The sequence below is a fragment of the Branchiostoma lanceolatum genome, chromosome 5 (genome assembly GCF_035083965.1).
Source record: "Branchiostoma lanceolatum isolate klBraLanc5 chromosome 5, klBraLanc5.hap2, whole genome shotgun sequence".
In the NCBI taxonomy this organism is placed as follows: domain Eukaryota; kingdom Metazoa; phylum Chordata; class Leptocardii; order Amphioxiformes; family Branchiostomatidae; genus Branchiostoma; species Branchiostoma lanceolatum.
Window position 1 is genome coordinate 1,255,810 of NC_089726.1, and position 16,196 is coordinate 1,272,005.

At 47.1% G+C, this 16,196-nt stretch overlaps 1 protein-coding gene across 1 annotated transcript; it reads left to right on the forward strand.

The window, feature by feature from the left end:
• Nucleotides 1-585: 585 nt before the first annotated feature.
• LOC136434340 (calmodulin-like) lies at nt 586-15,230 on the forward strand. The gene is made up of 2 exons (XM_066427116.1): nt 586-1,348; nt 14,990-15,230. The coding sequence occupies exons 1-2, from the start codon at nt 1,046-1,048 to the stop codon at nt 15,182-15,184; spliced, it is 498 nt and encodes a 165-aa protein (XP_066283213.1). The 5' UTR covers nt 586-1,045; the 3' UTR covers nt 15,185-15,230.
• The last annotated feature ends 966 nt before the right edge of the window (nt 15,231-16,196 follow it).

The window sequence follows — 16,196 nt, forward strand, 5'->3', positions numbered from 1 at the left end:
TGCGCGAAAGCTGCTGTAAATCGTTTTTTCTTCTTTCAATTTTCATCTATTCACTTTGCTTGTCACGTAACTTTCCTCCATGTATCCCCTTTAAGGCCATGTTGATTTGATTGTAAGGATGCGATCCTCTGAGAACCCCCAAACTTGTGCGATCATGCGAATGTATAAAAAGTTTGTATGAACACGGTTCTCTCTCCTACAAACCGTGCTGAACAGCCGAACCAATAAATGAATACGTTTCTTCCTCCGCGCGATCCGATAAACCGTCCCGGCGATTTAGTCTCTACCAGACTTACTACGCCGGCTATAGGGAGAATATTTGCAAGGGTTTCATTTGCAGGCTCCGTGGGCGAAATGTGATCTTCACCGTGGACTGACTCTACTGGCTAATTATTCCTTTTTCTGCCAAATTCTGCTATCCACACGCCCGTGGGAGGGCCTGGTGGAGGCTACGGGCGATTGGCGCGCGGCGCTCCGATTGGATTTGCTACCGGAGATTAACTCGGAGCGCTCGGCCCGCCTCCCGGCACGCCCACCGCGCTGCGCGTTTAATTTGCGCGCGGCGGGCTCGTCAGGCGTGCCGGGAGGCGGGTGGTTCGTCACCAGTGCGGGTAAATAGCCACGCGCGGATTGATCGTGCGAGGAGCACGCGCTGTTAGTCAGTGAGGAGGAGCACACGGCACTACTCCAGCTCTATTTCAGGCAGTACTGTACTACAGCGTCCGCGTGGAGGATCGGAACAGCTGAACACACTTCTGAAGACACTCGATCTCACGTGTCTTTAAGAACACGCCGTCGCCGTGAAGACGTTCTGAAAGGAAGTCGCAGCCTCCGTGTGATCATCCTTGCGGTTCGACGTAACGTTCATCCCGAGAGAGCGCGTGCCGTGCCGTACGGAACCGGTCCTCGGGCCTACCCAGCTCCCCGCCCGCAGACTTGACCCGCCAGCGCCGGGACAGATATCGGCTTACCCGCGTCCGTCTCAGGTTCCCCCGCGGGCTCCACCAGGGACACTGCCGCGTGTCAGGTTTCCCGCAGGGCCAACATGGCGAGCGGCAAGGCGACGGGCCCCGCGGCGTGGGAGAAGGAGCTCTCCCAGGAGGAGATAGCCGAGCTGAAGCAGGCGTTCAGCGAGTTCGACAAGGGCACGGGCATGATCGACACCGGGGACCTGGGCTACATCATGCGGGCCATGGGGCAGAACCCCACCGAGCAGGAGGTGCAGGACATGGTCAACGAGGTAGACCTGGACCAGTCGGGAACCATCGACTTCAACGAGTTCATGTCCGTCATGGCGCACAAGCTGCTGGAGACAGACCACGCAGAGATGCTCAGGGTCGCCTTCCGGGTACGTACGGGCGCTACATGCCGTCCTGTTAGCGAGCTAGAATCGTCCTTCTATTAACACGGTATCGTAGCATGCAGAAATAGAGAGGGTAAAAGTCGTTCCATTTCTGTCCCTACGACAGGGCATAGTTATTTGTAGAGTAGGTTTGGAAAAGGCATGTGCATCTATGTAGAGATCTACAGGCCTAGGGTCGCGTTCCGGGTACCTACGGGCGCTGCAGCCGTCCTGTTAGCGAGCTAGAATTGTCCTACTATGATATGCAGAGAAAGAGAGGGCAAGCATTATTCCATTTTTGTCCCTACGGTAGGGCAAACATAGTATACATGTCAATTTTTAGAGCAGCCCTAGAAAAAAGTATGTACCCAGAGATGCTTAGAGTAGCCTTCCGGGTACGTACGGGCCCTACAGCTGTCCTGTTGTCGTTCTACTTCTGTCCTGGTATTGACACAGTGCCACAGCATACAGGAAAAGGGAGGGAAAAAGTCGTTCCATTTTTGTCCCATCATGTCATATTTTAGAGTAGGTCAAGATAAAGGTATGTAATATGTAGAAATCCACAGGGACGCTTTCCGGGTATTTACGGGAGCTAGAGCCGTCCTGTTGTCGAGCTATAATCGTCCTACTACCGTAGCATGTAGGAACGGAAGGGGAGGGCAAACGTCGTTCCATTTTTGTCCCATAGCATTTATGTCAATTTTTAGAGCAGGCCTGAAAAAAAGGTATGTACGCAGAAATCCGTCTTCAGAGTTGGTGCAAAAATAGAACGATCAACTGTCGTCCTATTGTCGACCTGTTGTCATCTTAATCGAGATGAGGAAAAGGGGAGCCCACAAACGTTGTTACATTTTTGTCCCAGTTGAACCTGGTAAAACCTGGTATGTGTTGGTGTTTATTTTAGTGCCTTGTATGTCTCGATCCTCAAGGTAGCTTTCCGGGTACATATGTGAAATCATATGTAAACAAGACGACCCTTTATCGTCCTACCACCGTTCTACAACCTTTGTACTGTCCTAGTGAATAGAGAAAACGGGTGAAACGTTGTTTCAATTTTGTTCCAAGCGCACGACGTGGTATGTGCTTAACTTCCGTGGCAGCTTCTAGTGCAGGTCGTTTCGTTGGTACGACTGAAAAAAGAAAGGTTATGAACGAAGAGACGGGGTTTATGCCTTATGGAACAGCACAGGACAACCTACAACCGTCCTGCCGTCGTCCTACTGTAGAAACGCAAGCGAAAGGCGGGAAAACGTGTCTAGTTCTGTGCTGTTCAATTTTTCTACCCCTGCACGGCGTAGCATGGGCTGCTCTTCAAGCCAATTCTAGTATGGATCTTTATGTAGTTACGGTAGAAAAGCACTGTACCTCTAACGCGTGCTATATGTATCCAATTGCAACGCTAAAATTGTTTTATAACGTAAAATACTACCACACCATTGCAATAGGACAGATTCGAGTTGTTTCCCTTTCCATCTGAACTCATAACTTCACATAGCTGTGACTTAGTCCTGTATCTCCAGTTAAAGTCCCTTAAGATATCGGCATGTTAGCACTGACCATCTCCTCACCCATTGCCGCCTGTAACAATATCGGAAGAACAATATTTATCCAGCGAGTTAACATTATTTTGCTGCAGCCTGATTGCGAGATGTCCCCCGCGGATGTGCCTGTAAGGCTGGCCCGGTGCCACTCATAACAATGTTCCGCGCGCGACCCTACAGGCAAAACGCTGACCAGGGCCGGGGACAAATATAGCTGCCAACATGTTTGTTAGAACCGTCCGTGCGCTGGTGGAGTGCCACATGCAGCTGCCCTGTAACCAACTGCCACCGTTAAAACAAAATACTGCAGTTTGAAATATTGGATTCGTTACACCACCATGCAGTGACAACAACCTAACGGCCGGACATGTCTTGTTAGACGTGTTATATGTGTGCCCGACGTCACACCAGCGAGCGTGCCAGGCCCGTTTGTCTTCCGTCTGTCCCGTTGTTCAAAGAATGGGTTCATCTGTGGCATAAATCAGCGGCTCGACTGTCTCGTAAACCCCTCCACAGGCACGCACAGCCTCATCGGGCCACGGATCTGTAAATGCAGAAATGTTCGCGGTGGTTTTATGTTAGCGGTTTTCGCGGCGACCGTTTCACGGCGATCTTTAAATCACGGCGACCATTTTTGTCCAATACTGTAGCAGTATGTGACTATAGCGCTGCCGCAAACTTAAAACCACCGCGACCACTCCATTTTCCCCTTAGCGCGAAATGAAAACCACGCGAACATAAATGCATTTACAGTAACACTGGCTTATTGAGATGCCGAAGGGCTCCCATATTTCTGCTGATTACAAATTTGCTTTTATTGCCGCCGTGTGCCGATACGCTGTCTATGCACGGCACTGACCGGCCATAGCGACAAAAGGAAGCCGCCCGACCACGTCAGCTATCTGGAGGACAAAATATGATCACCTCGATGTAAAAACGCTTACAGCAGAACCTACTACAAAGGCTATAGGAAAGCACTGCCGAAACCCGCACATCCCGTAACTTTCCCCGACTTACTCCAAACCCTGCGGTGAAGATTAGATATAATCACGACAGTATAAAAACGCTTTCCGCGGAACCTGCTATAAAGGTTAAAAAGCAGTGCCGAAACCTGCGTACTCTAGAAACTATTCGCTTTTTCATCCCTCTACCACTGACTGTATAAGTATAACCCAAAACATGACGCAATACCGGTACTGTACCCGCCGTGCTCGTGTAGTTGTGGTGAAGTGAAATCCGGAAAAGATCACTAGAATATTGGGGATGTTTCATATCTGTGGTCCCGGACTCCCCCGATGAGTTTAAATGATTTTGTTGTTGCTACGGATCAGTAGGTTTAGCGATTGCATTCCGGCCGTTGTGACTTCACTGACTTGCAAGCTGCAACCCATAACTTAAGATGAGAAGTGTGTACGTTAATCCGTGGCTCACTTTTCATCGTAGTTGATGAAAGCAACGGGGGGATGCCCCCTTACAATGAACCTTTATATACTGCAAAAAGCGTCAGTACTTGCACAGTGGCTTCACAGAGGCAGAGGGCTGCAATATTAACGGGATTGGGATGTTTTCGTTTTGTAACGAGCCCGGCTCGTCTGCATTTCTTTACCGGATAGAACAGTTTCGCTAGTCAGGCTTGAGAGACTTAGATATACACCTCGGTGCCGTATCGGTCGGCCAGCGGTGTTGTAAGTGGGGTCGTGCGGGGTAAAGGTTTGGTGTTCGACCCAGAACCCAACGGTCCCGGGTTCGAATCCCCTGACGCCATCAATGTTGTGCCCTTGGGAAAGGCACTTTACACGACTTTCCTCACTCCACCCAGGTGTAAAATTGGTTATTGTTCTCTGTACGTGGCACTGTTGAAATAAGTTACAAAGAACTTGAATGCAGTGCCACGTCGACCTTGTCTGTCCAAAAGCGAAGTAAAAAAAAATGTGTTCCTTCGTAGCGTGTGGTCCTGCGTCGCTGCCGCCACCTCCACCGTTGTTTTAATCCCAGTTTGTCGCCACTATTCTGTACTTCGTACAGCCGAGATAGACCAGCCAGAAAACCCGCCCAGGTGCCGACCACCAGAGTTTGACTTGCCCCTGCCGCAGCCGGCGCAGAGAGTGGTAAAACACACGGATTGACTTTGAACTTTGAGTGGTTCCGTGTTAACTGCGCGAGCGACACGCAGCGGAGGCAGGTTTTATGGAGGCGGTAAATCTGCGGGGATAAGCAGAGGCGTGGCGTCGGCTGCGCGCTGAAATATCGCTGTGTGTGGAAATAGGACGGAATCAGGAATACAGGCAGGTAAAGATGGACATGTGAAGTATGAATGTGGTGGACAAAAGGTGGGAACATCGTTTTTCTTAAGGAAAACTTTAATTTGTCTTCAATTTGTCTACATATCAACTCATAGTTTTTGCTTCAAACCCGATGGACCAGAAATCTCGTCGAATCACTGACGAAAGGTAGTGGGAAATTGTTTAACTTATAAACTTGTCTTCAATTTATTTCCAATTAAATTTCAATTCAATTTGTTTTGCATATAAATTCCTAGTTTTTGCCTAAAACCCGATGAAACAGGCATGAATCTCGTCAAGTCACTGACGAAAGGTACTGAATGCTACCTGAAACGTCTGACCGTTTCCAAAATCTACCCAGTTGCTTGAGTAACTGTTACTTTGCGTATCTTACCACCTGGAATGTCTAACCTTCACCGACGCGCCTCGTTTAGCCTAGTAATCCCTTACTGGAACTAAGGGTTCCCACAACGGACCAATCAAACTGTGGGAACGGAATTGGATGCAGTGGCATGGTTTACCACCCGCCGCAAGGGGACGTAGGAATTTGACTTTTTGACGTGAGAGTCAATGAAAATGTTAGTAGTCTACAAGGTGATTAGATGGATTTGTTGAGGCTCGTTTTCGCGTCAGAGAGCATCGTTCGACTCCCACGGAACCTACAAAGCTTCACGGCCCTTCCAGTTCCACAGAGAGAACTGTTCCATAAGAACCGTTCCAGCGAGGCAATCAGAGACGGCAGACTTCACCCCCTCACCCATAAAGCTTTGCAACCGTTCCATTTCCATAGAGAAAGGTAGCAGCACCAAGGATGTGTGGTGCCAATGCATCGCGGATACTGGGAATGGCAGACAGACGTCAGAAAGACAGACAGACGTCAGAAAGACAGACAGAAACACAGAAAGACAGACAGACAGGCACACAGACGTCAGAAAGACAGACAGGCAGACAGACGTCAGAAAGACAGACAGACAGAAAGACAGAAAGACAGACAGAAAGACACACAGACAGACAGACACAAAGAAAGACAGACAGACAGGCAGGCAGGAAGACAGACAGACAGACAGACAGACAGACAGAAAGAAGACAGAGAGACAGAAAGACAGACAGACCGACAAACCAAAGAATAATTTTCTCCCATTATGAGCTCGATCTGTTGGTGTTGCACCTTATCAATACGAGGCCCTAGTTTGTTTTCCGGAAGATGAACGCTGTTAATATTAATGCAATATTGATATAAAGTAATATTGATGTTGATTTGTTCATTAGTAGATTGATTTTTCATTTGATTGATTGATTGATTGATTGATTTTTCCTCTGAGAGTCTACAAACCGATTGGAGCGTTTTACCGAGCTTTAAAACAACGTGTGTACAGAAACAGCGACGCGCCTGTAGTTTAACGGGCCTGCTGATGTCATAATTTACGCGGATAGACAAGAGTCGTTACGCCGTAACGTTTGGGATCAAGGCTCGGCAAATGTTACTGTCACATCCGAGATGCGAGATTACATCCCGCAACGGTGTCCTCTGAAAGTCTACAAACCGCTTGGAGCGTTTTACCGCACTTTAAAACAACATGTGTACAGAAGCGGCGACGCGCCTGTAGTTTTACGGGCCTGCTGATGTCATAGTTTACGCGGATGCCGTAACGTTTGGGATCAAGGCTCGGCAAATGTTACTGTCGTCCCTCCCTGAATCTGCTGGGGGATCACGCCCCATCAATGGCATCCTCTGAAAGTCTACAAACCGCTCCGAGCGTTTTACCGCATGTGTTCACAAGCGGCGACGCGCCCGCGGGTTTACGGGCCTGCTGATCTGACAGTTTACGCGGACAGATCAGAGTCGTTATGCCGTAACGTTTGAGATCAAGGCTCTCTCTGGGAAGAGATGAGATCCTCCATCACGTAAACGCCGGGTGATATGTCCGCGTCGTCTTTGCGTTTCGTACTAAAGTAAAAGGGCGCCGTAAAAAGTTATGATCATGACGACTCTTCCGCTGATGTGACGTTGCATAATTCATGAGGTGAATAAAGACCTGGAGGTTGCGGGTAGGGTGGCACTGGCTTCTGGACGGTACCAAACGCACCAGAAGGGGGGAGCTTTAGAATAGGATGTTCCCAGTTCAGTCATCAGGTGGTTAAACTAAACTTTGTTTAAAAAAAAAGAGCATTGTGTACACTGATTTATCATATTTGGTAAGGGTTTAAAACATTCTTCAATCTCTGTAACAACGAACCTTTCCAGCGTACAACAACGCAGTTTCGCGCTAGCTGCAGTTCCGTGCAGCCCTCCGGGCGGCAAGAACAAAGTTTGGACGATAACTTCAAAGAATGTTCATGACATACCTCCTTTACTGTTGCCTAGCAACCCAGCGGATACCGGAATAAATACCCATTGAGCCGCTCTTCAGCTGTTTCCACAATAACTTGGATAAGCCATGAAGTATTCATGATTATGTCCTCAAGCTTTCAGGATGTTGCGTCAAGCGATAAAATCTAAATTGTTTCCATCAGAATAGTTTATCGCCCCGATGAGATATTTCCTGGCTCGTATTGCCGCCCGGATGAACTGAGACTGTTTTTGTCTGTCCTCATGTGACCCATCGTGGTTTACGACCGCCGTATTTTAAAAGAGGTAACCCTACACCAGTCGGCCATGTGGGGTCGAAGGTCACCATATTCCCGAAGTCCAAAGTATCGGAAATAGGTAACACAATATCCATCTACCATTTTAGACACAGTTAACCGTGTTTGGAATGCAAGAAACATAATTCCCAACGGCAATCATGGAGTATGTTGCAATTGGAAGCAAAGACTTAAAAGAGTCAACAATATTGTCACCATGACATTTTATACCATCGTGAAGTAATTATAGAGATAAAGTGATTCTGTAAGAGTAAGTTACAGTTTCAGAAGTACCAAACTGTCCTAAGGGTGAAATTTGAAACTTCCTATCACCGTGAAAAATTCTATTCATACAGGCACTCTTCAGCCACTTAGAGTCCGCCATGGCTTGCAGTAGTTCGTCACAGCAGTTCCAAAATGCCGCCTGTCTCCCCTGCTGCCCTGTAGCATCTTAAGTTCACTTTTTGCCCTTGTAGTAATTCCTTACAGCAATCCTAAGACACATGTTCACTTTTTGTCCTTGTAGTAATTCCTTACAGCAATCCTAAGACACATGTTCACTTTTTGTCCTTGTAGTAATTCCTTACAGCAATCCTAAGACACATGTTCACTTTTTGTCCTTGTAGTAATTCCTTACAGCAATCCTAAGACATAGGTTCACTTTTTGTCCTTGTAGTAATTCCTTACAGCAGTCCTAAGACACCCTTACAGCAATCCTAAGACACATGTTCACTTTTTGCCCTTGTAGTAATTCCTTACAGCAATCCTAAGACAAGTTGACCCTCCAGTTTGCCTTGCAAATTGCCCAATACAGAATGCCTAAGGCGTCTTCACTCTTCCGTTCGGAGTGTAATCATCCTCGGACGGTCTTGAACTTGAGCCAGGACCTCTATCTCCCCACAAGGTCAGACAAATCAGAAGAGGGATGTTCTCCCTTGTGAAGTTGGCGGGAAACAAGGTCATTACCGTGTTCCTGCCAGGTCCAGTCAGCGCTGGGGTGGAAAAACGGTCACGACGTTTTCTCTGGTAACAGTCGCCAGACATTCGTCTGCGGGTTTTGGACCATTAACAACGCTAGGAGGAAGTTTTGTTTTAGCTATCTCCGTTCAGATGTAGCTTTGTACACATTTAAGTCGTGTTGCAAAAGGCTTGCCTGTGTGCAGAATGCAGTTCATGTTGCCTTCACATAGTTGCCCTGACCAGAGCCGGCATCATGCAGAAAGTTGCTTATTTACTGGTTCTGCTGTGAATGATGCGCACTGCCAGGGCTATCCGACCAGCTGATAATTGTTATCTACCTATATATGTGAGTTTGTACTGAAGTGCACTAGCTATAGCTAGGTTTCCAAGCCGATAGAGACTAGGTTTCCCACCAATGCCACGACGTCTACCCCAGGACTATGGAGATCGGGGATAGAATAACGTGTCGGCACGCGGGGATCAAGGCTGCAGCCCTGAGCAGGGTTCTGTAACGCTGAGCCGAGCTTGTTTACAGGGACGGCCAGTATCACTGACTCTCACCTTCTCACTGTGACACAGACCACGCACGGGGCTGGGACTTCATCGTGTTTATCAGTGTAAAAGCGTGGGAACGAAAAACACACATGCTAAACCTTAGCCTCTACCAGACTTACTACGCCGGATATAGGGAGAATATTTCCTCAGGGTGTTTGGCCACCATCGGGTTACAATTGAGAGATGAAACGTAACCCTTCCCTATGACTCACTCTCAATGCCAATTTTTCGTCCTAAATATGCTGGATTGTCCTATCCATGACCCCGCAGCATGGTCTGGTGATCATGAGGCAAGCTAAACCTTATTACATTGAAGTCCTTCCCGTTTTGAGCTGTTGCACCCTTGAAAAGCAACAGAATGATCACAACAAAATCAAAAGTGTGATCTTCACACCACTTTAGGACAAACTCAAACAGCTTGGATATAGTAAAGTTGACAGAATCCCCCAGCCTAAATTGCATTCATAAAAACAACTTCCTTAGCTAGAAAACCAAATGTCCCCAAAAAACTCCAGCTAGGTTCCTCCTGTCCTTGCCTGCTCTACTACCCCCATCAATCCTGTCCGCCATACTTCATTAACAGCATGTTTCCCAGTCCCTAAACCGAAAGTTTTAATAGTGCATTACTCTTGATACATGGCATAGTAAACGTTACACAACACCATCTGTCCACCCCGCTCTGCCCGCGACGGGCTAATACCGGAGAGTGCCCCGATCCATACTCTAGTCGGGCGGACGGGAAAATTAAATTATGGAGCCAACCAACATTCTAAGTGGCTTTTCTGCGTTCAATTACGCGATTGCCCGTCCGACCGTGGACTGAGATCGGCAACTCTCTGTCAGAACAATCACGAGAGGAGGATGTCATGACTTCCTTACGCATTGCTGGCTGCCGCGGCGCCTTTGATCCGTCAAGAACAATCATGTTTTTCTTTTACCGGATTCACGATTTGCGTCTCATCTGGGGAATAAGTGTTTTTTGTTCATGTATTTCAAAGTAAAGGTTGCTTCTCATGATGAAATGTTCATGCTTGTTGCAATTGTACTACTTTACAAAATCCCTGAGATTCTTCTACATCACTTCGAGACTCTTCTCAAAACATTCCTAGATCATTGTAAAAGCATCCTGAGATTTTTCAATGCATCTTCAGATATTTCCATCGCCATTTTATCTCCGTTGTGCTCATGTTTGTTCAGTTATGCTGCGATATATAGCTCTTTCATTCTATAGTCGTATCCTTAAGTTTAGTGAATCTACTCACAGCCGAAGATATACATGTTCTGGGAGAGGAAAACGGAACAAACCAAACCTTTGAATAAAAAAACAATCTTTTTAAGGAGATTATTGAGTATTAATTTAAGGCTCTAGATATTGATGCGGAGCACTGGGAGGACCTTGCAAGTGACCGTTCCAGGTGGAGATGCACACTGTCCAGACAGCTCAAATCAGGAGAAGCCAGACTGATGCACAGTGCAGAAGAAAAGCGGATCCGCAGAAAAGAGCTTTGCAACATAACTGAGTCAGCTTACAGATGTGATTTTTGTGGCAGAGACTGCCATTCTCGTATAGTCGAGGCTGTAGGGCTGTTGTGAATTAGGATTTTACCATGGTCAATACTGACCGACGGAGGCCATAAATATATATTGAGTGTTATCCTCATCAAGTATTCTAGCACGTCAAGTACCTTATTCAGTTCATGACAGAGACTCAGATATGTATCAGGAACGGACTAGAGATATTCTATCGTGTTTTGCTGCAGAAAAAGCCTTATTAAGTCAAGTGTCTGACAGTCCGGGGGCTCGGGGTCAAGGCTCTGGCATTGACCTGTGAACTTTGATTACTCAAGGTTCCATTATCCCGCGCGCGGGTGTCCAGCGGCTGTTTTTGATGAAGTGATATTGATCCCGAACGTGGCTCGTCCACAGAAAACCTCTAACTGCGCGTCCAACCGGTATGAAAATGGACGCTGATATGATGCAATGAATGAAGACATATATACAGATCAAGGGTTTGCACGTGAGTCACTTGACTATACACATACACGTTCCGCTGTATGAGTGGATTTTCTTGATATTTGGTGTGTGGTTAGGTCTTGATGAGACCTCAACGTGACTTACAATTTTGCATCCCCTAGCAACTTTTCATGATACTGCAGCGAACCGTCCGGCTTTGATATTTCGTCTTGGTTCTGAAGACAGTCGATTCCAAACCAGAACTGCGGAGTGAACGACTGCACGTTCCTGTATGGATTGTTCAGACGAACGTTACGTCACATCAGTCAAGAAAAAAAAACATTGGAAGACTTACAAAACGAGCGAAAAGACACGCGTGAACAAACCGCAGGCGTACATCAGGCCTAGCGTTATGCCGTCCACGCGGGCAGGGCCTGATGGCCCGTGTGATTTCCCGGCCCGTACACGATAACATCTTCCCGCCACGGCCCCCTATTAACGTGTGTGTTTGTGTGTGTGTGTGTGTGTGTGTGTGTGTGTGTGTACGGTGTGTGTGTGCGTGTGTGTGTGTGTGTATGTATGTGTGTTGGGGGGGGGGGGTGTCTATGCGCGCGGGTGGGGCCGGATGGCCCGTGTGATTGCCTCGCGTGCCCGGCCCGTACGCGATAACATCTTCCCGCCATGGCCTCCTATTAACGCGACCCGCAGGCTCCATTTGCCACGCCGCTCCTAATTGGCGACTTGTAAAAATTTCATGACTCGATATTGGTTTGGACGTCAGGTTGGCGTCAGTTTTTGCGCTGTTACGGCCCGTGACCTGCTTCTGAGGCAAATATGTGGTTACCACGGCTCAAGGGAGTCAAGTCTTGGTTTCGGCTCATCTGCCGGTGTGTCTCACCTGACCAAGACTGGCAGGAGAAGAGTAAGAAATGGGAGGGATTCCTCCTCAGGAGCGGTGTCACCCTGGCAGTATGGTGTCGGTAGATGGAGTTGTCAGTGAAAATCACCTTGCATTTGCCTGCAAATTATTTGGCGTGCTAGTTCATAGTCTGCGTGTATTACTGATGTGTATCTGCACTCTGGGGATATTTGTCACATTTATCCTCGCAACTGTGTTTTCTTGGACTAGTATTCCCGAAGAGTCGTTTTGTTCACGGCCGTGGATACTCTGCAAGCGGAGGCTGGGCTCCAAGGGGGGTTTGACGTGTTTTAAGGCAAATCCAGTATTGCCTGGGGACACAAAGAAAGCATGACGAAATAAAGAGCCCGATAAAAAGGTCTACAAATCCGTCAAAAAACAGCCAGAGCTCAACCTCTGCTTGGATGGTATTTGTATGTTGAACGGTGGAAGTCATGAGAAACGAACATCAGCCTCCCTCCCCCCCCCCCCCCCCCTCCCGACGGACCGCACTATCCATCGATCCCGTTCGGTCTTACATAAGGGCCTGGCATGTTCCATATTGACCAGGGTCGCGGGGGTCACGCGGGGAGTGGAGGCCTGGCGTTAAGTGCACGCCGTGAATTAGGAGTGAGAGTATGAACCACCGGAGCGGCGTGGCATCGATTCAAGTGCGCACGCGAGTCTTAAAGATCATCCTTGGAGTGTAACAGAAACCACACAAGGCGAAACTACTCGGTATAAGCTCGAATAAAGTTCTAAACGGGAACTATGCGGCTACAGCGTCTATTTTGAAGATACGGCGTAAGTGTGTATGGCTGGCTTGAGGTTGTCCACTACTCTTTGCCAAACCAAAGTTCAAGGTTCAAGGTGGCATTGAATTTCTCTACACTTGCTTTAAGAAGAGGAGGAGACTCCGCAGATATAGATGGAATAAAGCATAAAGTTTAACTCTCTACACGTTGACTTTAGTTATCTAACCCAATTAATTTTGCCCATGCTGTGCATGAATATGCAACAAAGATCATTGCACTGTCATCTGTCCAATAAAGCGCCAGAGCCTTTTACAAAGCCTTCTTTTGCAACGTTGAGGGTTGCTATTTTCAGGGACGTTTCCTTAATTCCATACCTAGTTTGCATAGTTATACACTCTTCTTATTTTACAACTATGATTCCTGGCACCTGATTTCCATACTTTGCGATAATGAGATCCTGACGATTTCATACAAATACGTTATAAAATGTATTAATCAACTTGAGAATACACAGGACTCGTGGTGATGTACTCTAGCAGTAGCTAATATCAAACATCACCTCTCAAAATAATAAGAAATTACAACTAAACCAATACAAATGCAATAACATGACTGCATTTTGGTAGTCCAATACAAACAAGCAATATAAGCAATAGACAATCAATATATAAACACTGTCATACTAAGTTTTGAAACGTTTTCTAACTACAATATTGCCAACTCCTTCTTCGCATTTCCTCTTCAATTATGCAAATGACGTCCACATGAGAAACGTCATCCCGACCAATCATCGATCCAAGTGCACTCGGCTGTCTCAGACTCTCTCCCTGAGATGTAACAGTAACCACCCTTAAGTGCGAGTTCCCTACAGGCAATGCACCAACAGTACGCCCTGCTGATATTACGTGATGGAAAGTAGGGACTCACTACAATCAATCAATCAATCAATCAATCAGTCAAATAATCTATCGATTGATCAACCAATCAATCACTTTCATTCATCCCCAAGCGTCCCATCAGCCTTAGCCTTTCTTCCAAATTGCCTATTGGAGTGGCAGGGGTTTACATGGTAAACAAGGCTTTGGGGCTACCTATCTCATACCCTTAGATGACGATGTATAATCATATACAGAGCAACCATACAGCTATGAATACAAGTACGGAAAATTGTATTCCATAAGCAGCGTTCAGCCACATCTAGCTAAGTCCACCATTGAGTGGGTCGTTTCAGCGCTGGGCTGTACCGGCTCGATACCGACAGTGAGCTCTGACATTCCGTGATGGAACGCGGGGCTTACAGGAACTTGATCTGTTTGAAGTCAGCGGCCATTAGTAACATTGCATAACCTTGAAACCTCCGAAGTTTCTCATTCAAAGCACACCGCTGAGACGTTCAGACTCAAAAGGAGTTTATAGTGTTCGCATTTCTCCGCTACTTGGTAGTGTGCTGCCCTGTATGATGATTCACATTGATGTCATCGTTCACACAGGAGAAATAGTCGATCGAATTGTACTCTATATATTTTGAATGTCAAAATATGATTCAGATTGTATAGATCTAGAATTACATACACCGTGCCCATCTGTGTCTTGTGATCGCTTTCGGGTCTCGTCTGTCGAGCAAAACATCCACATATATTTACTTGTTGTCAACAGGTTGTATGCTGTTTCCTGTTGTCCCCAACATATTTCCTGTCTTCGGAAGGTGTTCTTACAAATTGTACCTGTTTTCGGCATGTTTTCTGACACACTGTTACCTGTTATCCCCATGTGTTTGGCATATGTCCTGTTCTCGGTCTATCCTAACCTGTTTTTAGCCTTCACCATGCTCCCAATAAACGGATAACATGAAGGAAGAGTTTGTCCGCTATCGGGGTACAGTTTGCCACTCCGAAAAACTGTACCCCTATAGCAGACTAACTCCTCCTGCATGTTATCTATATTTTTTTTGCCAATCTCTACTCTTTCCAGCCGTCTCTGGAGCCTGGTGGAGGCTGCCTATTTTTGGCAAATGTTCTGACGTGCGTGACTTGTTCTGGGCATGTGTTCTGACATCCCCTATCACCTGTTGTCCGCAGGTGTTTGACAAGGACGGTAACGGCTACATCGACTCGGGCGAGCTGCGGCACGTGATGACGCACCTGGGTGAGAAGCTGTCCGAGGGCGAGGTGGACGAGATGATCCGGCTGGCCGACGTGGACGGAGACGGGCAGCTCTGCTACGACGAGTTCGTCAACCTCATGAAGCCCAAACGGGACAAGGAAGAGTTCTGATAGACTCAGCGCGGGGGTTCTTCTGAAGGGGGTCCGGTAAAGGAGGGGGTGTCAGGGTGCAGAGAAGGAGGGGGTGTCAGGGTGCGGAAAAGGAGGGGGTCCTACTTCTGATACTTGTACTTAATACCTTTTTCTGGACCAGGACGAAGCCCAAACGTGATAGACTCCACACGGTGTTAGGGACTCGTATGGGGTTTGCTCTGAGCGTGCTGCCAAGAGGGGGTCCGGTTAGGGAGGGGGTTAGGTTACGGAGAAAGGGGGGTCCTGTATTAATGGATTTACACGTCATTTTCCAACACAAAGTGAAATGCTTACCAACAAGATTTCGACCAGTACTCCGGTCCTTCTCAAGTTGATTTGACCAGAAGCCAACGGTACTTGACCTGAGCGGAAGTGTGACGTCAAGAACAGGTCAAAGGTGCCTGGCAGTAGGTATAGGCCCCCGTCACTGGGAGGGATCTTCTTTATGATAGTAAAGCTGTGTATTTCAGACCTTTTTCTAGACCAGGACGAAAAAAAGGAGTGGCGTCTTACGATCTTCTGGTAAATCTAAAATCTTTTGACCAGTTTTGAATTATACAAATCATTTGGTTTGTGACATCCATACACCAAATGTATGTGAACCCCGCTTATTTCGCTCTCGGACACAGGTGCAAATAAAACGAGGCTTGAACAGTTCTCAGTACGTTTCCGATTGGCAGCATGTACATTGACAACTGTTGACAACATCGCATCAACAGTTCTATCAGTTCAACTATTACCTTGTCCAACTCTGTGCCCCCTCCCTCCAAACCAGACCTCACGGTTACGTCTTAACCACCCTCCGAACCTCCCCGAACTCTACAATATATAGCTGCCCAATTTTTGAGATCCTGACATTCGACAATTTGTCGGGAAAAATACCATTGAAAAGCACGACCTTCGATGATGGTATAGTCAATGACGAAAAATAGAGCCAATGTCATAACTTGAAAGTCAAAACTAAAGGTGTGTGAATTTTGGTAAGAAGCTG

Bases quoted from the DNA above. Each gene is read 5' to 3' on its own strand.
- LOC136434340 (XM_066427116.1), top strand. From the start codon at position 1,046: ATGGCGAGCGGCAAGGCGACGGGCCCCGCGGCGTGGGAGAAGGAGCTC. The intron at 1,349-14,989 runs GTACGTACGGGC...TGTTGTCCGCAG, and splicing joins TGCTCAGGGTCGCCTTCCGG to GTGTTTGACAAGGACGGTAA.